This window comes from Polypterus senegalus, chromosome 13, assembly GCF_016835505.1.
Source record: "Polypterus senegalus isolate Bchr_013 chromosome 13, ASM1683550v1, whole genome shotgun sequence".
Taxonomy (NCBI): Eukaryota; Metazoa; Chordata; class Cladistia; order Polypteriformes; family Polypteridae; genus Polypterus; species Polypterus senegalus.
Genome location: NC_053166.1, coordinates 20586198 through 20592197, shown reverse-complemented (window position 1 = coordinate 20592197; position 6000 = coordinate 20586198). Strand labels below are relative to the sequence as shown.

At 39.0% G+C, this 6000-nt stretch overlaps 1 protein-coding gene across 1 annotated transcript in view; it reads left to right on the top strand.

The window, feature by feature from the left end:
• Window positions 1-3660: 3660 nt before the first annotated feature.
• Window positions 3661-6000, top strand: part of LOC120541917 (vascular endothelial growth factor C-like) — a 70724-nt gene continuing 68384 nt past the window's right edge. Inside the window, exon 1 of the mRNA XM_039773896.1 lies at window positions 3661-4000. Coding sequence (XP_039629830.1) covers window positions 3890-4000 — 111 coding nt within the window. The 5' untranslated portion in view covers window positions 3661-3889. The remainder of the gene's footprint in view (window positions 4001-6000) is intronic.

Here is a 6000-nt window from a genome sequence, read left to right as displayed (position 1 = left end):
TACAAACGCTGCAGTCAAGTTCCAGCCTCACTGGGTCACGTGTTTTGGACCTGCACCAAATTAACATCATTCTGGACCAAAATCTTTAAATGCCTTTCAGACAGCCTTGGTGTCCCAATCCCTCCTAACCCATTAACAGCTGTGGTTGGTGTTCTTCCAGATGGCCTTAAAGTGGAGAAGGACAAACAAACTGTGATTGCCTTCGCTACACTATCTTGCTAAACTGGAAGAATCCTAACTCATCTCTTCTAAGTCAGTGGGTAACTGATATTTTATATTATTTGAAAATTGGAAATAATCAAATTCTCACTTAGAGGATCTGTGCAGAAAATTTTCAAAACCTGGCAGGATCTAATCAATAATATTTTAGAATAAGCTCTTAAAGCACTGAGGAAGAAGTTTCTCTCCCCATTTCTTTTTCTTCTCCATTTATCTATATTCCCTTATTCATTTATCTATTTATTTATTTTTACTAGGTTTAAGTTTTATTCTGCTGCCTATGCTCTCTTTCTCAGGGGTGGGGGTTGATTTGTTTTCAATCCTGTTCTTGTAAAATTGATCAATTTTTATGGAATGTTGTGTAATTTCAATAAAATTTAAAAAAACTATTATCTAATTAATGTATCTATTGGGCGGCACGGTGGCGCAGTGGTAGCGCTGCTGCCTTGCAGTTAGGAGACCTGGGTTCGCTTCCCGGGTCCTCCCTGCGTGGAGTTTGCATGTTCTCCCCGTGTCAGCGTGGGTTTCCTCCGGGCGCTCGGTTTCCTCCCACAATCCAAAGACATGCCGGTTAGGTGGATTGGCGATTCTAAATTGGCCCTAGTGTGTGCTTGGTGTGTGGGTGTGTTTGTGTGTGTCCTGCGGTGGGTTGGCACCCTGCCCAGGATTGGTTCCTGCCTTGTGCCCTGTGTTGGCTGGGATTGGCTCCAGCAGACCCCCGTGACCCTGTATTCTGATTCAGCGGGTTAGAAAATGGATGGATGTATCTATTATTTATTTATTCACCTATTTGTAGTATAGTATAGTTTTTCGCCTGCCTGGCATTTCTCCTGTATTTATGTTGCACCACGGTCCTGAGGAACATTATTATGAGCCACGACACGCTCTTAAAAATACTGGGTCTTTAGATAGATAGATAGATAGATAGATAGATAGATAGATAGATAGATAGATAGATAGATAGATAGATAGATAGATAGATAGACAGATGGATGTGAAAGGCATTATTTAATAGATAGATAGATAGATAGATAGATAGATAGATAGATAGATAGATAGATAGATAGATAGATAGATAGATAGATAGATGGATGTGAAAGGCATTATTTAATAGATAGATAGATAGATAGATAGATAGATAGATAGATAGATAGATAGATAGATAGATAGATGGATGTGAAAGGCATTATTTAATAGATAGATAGATAGATAGATAGATAGATAGATAGATAGATAGATAGATAGATACTTTATTAATCCCAAGGGGAAATTCATATAATCCAGCAGCACTATACTGATACAAAAAAACAATATTAAATTAAATAGTAATAAAAAATGCATGTAAAAGCAGACTATAACTTTGAATAATGTTAGCATTTACCCCTCGGGTGGAATTGAAGAGTGGCATAGTGTGTTGGAGGAACGATCTCCTCAGTCTGTCAGTGGAGCAGGATGGTGACAGCAGTCTGTCGCTGAAGCTGCTCCTCTGCCTGGAGATGATCCTGTTCAGTGGATGCAGTGGATTCTCCATGATTGACAGGAGTCTGCTCAGCGCCCGTCGCTCTGCCACAGATGTTAAATTGTCCAGCTTCATTCTTACAATAGATCCTGCCTTCCTAACAATTTCGTCCAGGTTTTAGGCATCCTTCATCTTTATGCTGCCTCCCCAGCACACCACCGCATAGAAGAGGGCACTCGCCACAACCGTCTGGTAGAACATCTGCAGCATCTTATTGCAGATGTTGAAGGATGCCAACTTTCTAAGGAAGTATAGTCGGCTTTAATGGCACTTTATGCTTCTTTACTGGGTTGTGTGGTTATTTGTAGATCCATTGCTTGATAAAGCACCATTTCATTCTGGGGCAGGTTCGTTGAATTTGAAGTTGGTCTTTGAGCTTGGAAAAAAGTTTGAAAAGAAAAAAAACTTAACATATTTATATATGGTAGGCTGCAGGGCAATAACAGATTAAGAAAACCTGGACTTAGCCTGTGTTATTAGATGTATGCTGCAAAAAGCCTTTGAGGCCATGTGCAGAAATGACAGGTCTCAAAATGGGGGAATAATTGAGATACCAGCGGGGTCGTCCCATTTAATAATGAAATGTCCAACAAAAAATATGCCTCTGGACTTCAGTAAGCAGCCCACTTGAGCAAAATAAACAACAAAAGTAATTTGGGTTTTTGTCACGGAAATGATAGTTAGTCGTTGGAGCCCCGTCTTGCGTTTTGCTCTGTTTGTAAATGACGCCTCTTTATGGGTAGCTGGGCCACTTATAACATACGTACTAGAAGGGGCGGGGTTAAGTGTCCTCACTGGGCGGTTTCTCTGTGCTGTGGGGAGAGAAGGTAGAAGTGCATGTTAGCGACAGCGCCCTCTCTCGGCCCAGTGTCGAGTACCTTGATAAAGACGGTGAGGGGATGACGCCTTTTAAAATCATGATTTCTATTTCACAAGGCTATTACAATTTGACCATGATTATTCACTGTATGGAGAGCATCTAAATAAATAAAGGTGTGTTCTGGATCATTCATGTGGATGGATCCGCTATGGCATCGCTCTGGAGAACCGCTCTAGCACCTTGATTTTTAAAACAGTATATGCTGCAGTATGGTGACAATAAAGCCACTTGACTTAACTGTTTAATTAGCAAGTTATGGTAAGTAGAGTGCATTTTGTCAGACAGGACTCCCTCACTAGATTCTCAATTTCAGTTATTACCATCAGGTCACAAGTTCAAGGTTCCAAGGATCAAAAGCGACCAGTTTATGTCCTCATTCGTTCCACCTGCTACTGATTTTCTAAATAAGTTCAATTTTAATAAATATCCACCAGCAAAAAATCGCACGTGAACAGTTAGCATTTGCATCATTCATTAGTCAAGTGAAAATGGTGGTTGTTAATTTTTATGACTAATATGCTTGATCAAATGTTTCACCGTTAAGTATTAAGCTCATAACTTAATTTTATTCAATTGTTTTAAGTTTCTGATTTATGACTGTGCCCTTTGTAATGTGTGTGTAGTGTTATGTCCTGCTGACAAACCAAATGTCCGTCTTGGGACACTAAAATTGAACTGACTGAGTAAGACTGTATGTTTTGAAACTGAGATATCGTCCACAGACTCGCTCTGTTTGTTAGCCGCTCTCACTTCTCAGCATCATAAACTGGACTGCAGACTTACAGGAACTAATTCAGCAAAACGAGACAAGATAAGTAAAAAAAATGCTTGAAATGTTTGAACATGTTCACCTAGTAGTGAAAGGTAAACAGCCCAAAAAAAATTTTGAAGTAGCACCCCTCCCAGAAGGCTGGCCCCTTCCGTGAATGGCAGACCTCGCCCGCTCCTCTCGCGGCGCGGGTGTCCGTCAATCGCCAGGCGTGGGCTCGCTCTCGCTCTCTCTCTCTCTCTCTCTCTCTCTCTCTCTCTCACACACACACACACTCTCTCTCGCGCGCGCGCTCTCTCACTCACTTTAAAGCACAAGACAGAGGAAGTTCGCAGCCACTGACTTCCAATGAATGAAGTGCGCTGACAGGAAAATACAAAAAACTAAACTAAACAAAAAAAAAACAAACAAACAAACAAAAAAACTACTGAAGCATCAGACTTGTAGAAAGGAAAGGTGTTATTAAACTTTTATTCCATGGATTGTTGTGTTCCCGTAAAGCATGTGCAGAATTCATATTGCTGTCTGGACCCTCTGTCTCATATCATCAAGCTTTCAGAATGAATCGGGGCAGGATTATTACGACTACTACCAAGACGCTGACGAAATACAGGTAAGCGCGTCTGCTATTCTTTTCAAATGATTCATTCTGCTTTTCAATACCAACTGTTAATATTAAATAAATAGAGATGTAAGTGTAATATTAAATAAATAAAGAAAAATGGACGGAGAGAACAAATAAACAAAAACGTAACTGCCGACTGTACCCTGTTGTCATGGGAATATCACACCATGAGATGGGTGGCATCAACAGGTTAGGATTAGGAAAGACTCGCCTTCTCTGTTAATGTGGACTGGTAAATGCAGGTTTCATTAAATACAGGAAATGCAGAGACTTGGTTTCGCTTGAATATCTGTGGGGACATCTGTATTCAGACATAATGTAATGTGTTCAAGACAGCGCAGTGGTTAACGCACTCTTAAAAGTGAAGGTGCCAAAATAGTTGTTCAAAACGATGCCACAGAGAAACCATTTTCTGAATATCGAAACAACCATTCACATGAAGGGCGCAGAAGGAACTTTTATTAGATCCGTAACAGGTTCTGGAAATAGCCATGAATTGTTGAGAACAAATGTCTGAAATACAAAGGGGCTCCTGATTTTGAAAGGACTCTTGCTGCATGTAATCAAATGGGTTAAGTTCAGGTGTCCTCGATCTGTCAAGTACCTGCTGCTGTGCTGTGTATTAAATAAAGAACAAATGTCAACTCTTCGCAGACTAAGCGGGTTTGGAAATGGATGGATTGTGTTGTAAGACGTGTGTAAGATGCACTGAAATTAAAAGAAGGCTTTACGTTTGTGCACAGTATACACCATTTTTACTTTTTCTTAAGATTCCTTATTTATTGCTGACTAAGATGAAAAAGAGATATTCATTCTTTATATGTGTATATTTTACCGTTAGATGCAAGATTTTAAAGGAATTCTTCTGCAAGTGTTTCAAACAACGTACAATGCGATGTCAATGCCAATAAAGTTAATTTATTTTTGATTGTCAAATAGAAACACTAAAAAAATCCTGACCTCCAGCTGTTTCAACACAACATATGAAGGAAAAAAGTCAAGCTTGCAAAAATACGTCAAGGGGCAAAGCATTTGGTGGTTATACTGCGGAAAGTGTGTTAAGGTTCCTGAACAATATTTGCTACTGAAATGCATAGATAGATATTTTATGTTATGTACATATAAATATTATATATATACATTATATATATTATATATAATATATACATATACAGAGAGATAGATATGTATGTTATGTACATATAAATATTATATATACATATATATATATATATATATATATATATATATAGATAGATAGATAGATCCATTATCCAACTCGCTATATCTAAACACAGGGTCACGGGGGTCTGCTGGAGCCAATCCCAGCCAACACAGGGCGCAAGGCAGGATAGATAGATTTGTATGTTATATACATATAAATGTTATATATAAATATACATATATGTATATTTTATATCTACTCTCTATATATAAAATCCTAATTCTTAAAGTGCAACGATTTTATGTGACGTTTTTATGTCACATTTTTTGTCACACTTTAAATCGAGCTTATTTTAAAACCTAAGTATATACAGTATGTTTGGTGTCATTCTTTTTAGAATGTATTGAAGTTTAATGTGAGTTGTTAGATTTTCAGATTCTTATTCCAGCAGCTGATCAAGCAAAGATGAGGTAAAAAAATAAAACTGTATTTGTTTCCCATTTTATCTCCGTTTACTGCGGTGGGCTGGCACCCTGCCCGGGGTTTGTTTCCTGCCTGGCGCCCTGAGTTTGCTGGGATTGGCTTCAGTAGATCCCCGTGACCCTGTAGTTAGGATATAGCGGGTTGGATAATGGATGGATGGATGGATGGATGTATCTCCATTAAGAGGGGGTTTCGGAGGAGCTACCACATCTCCTTGGGGTGTGTTCAGCCCCCCTCTTCACAATGCGAGCGGCAGAGATGTGAATTGGCTAACGTATAGCGCAGGTCAATTAGTAATAGATAGATAGATATGTTATGGACATATAAATGTAAATAAATG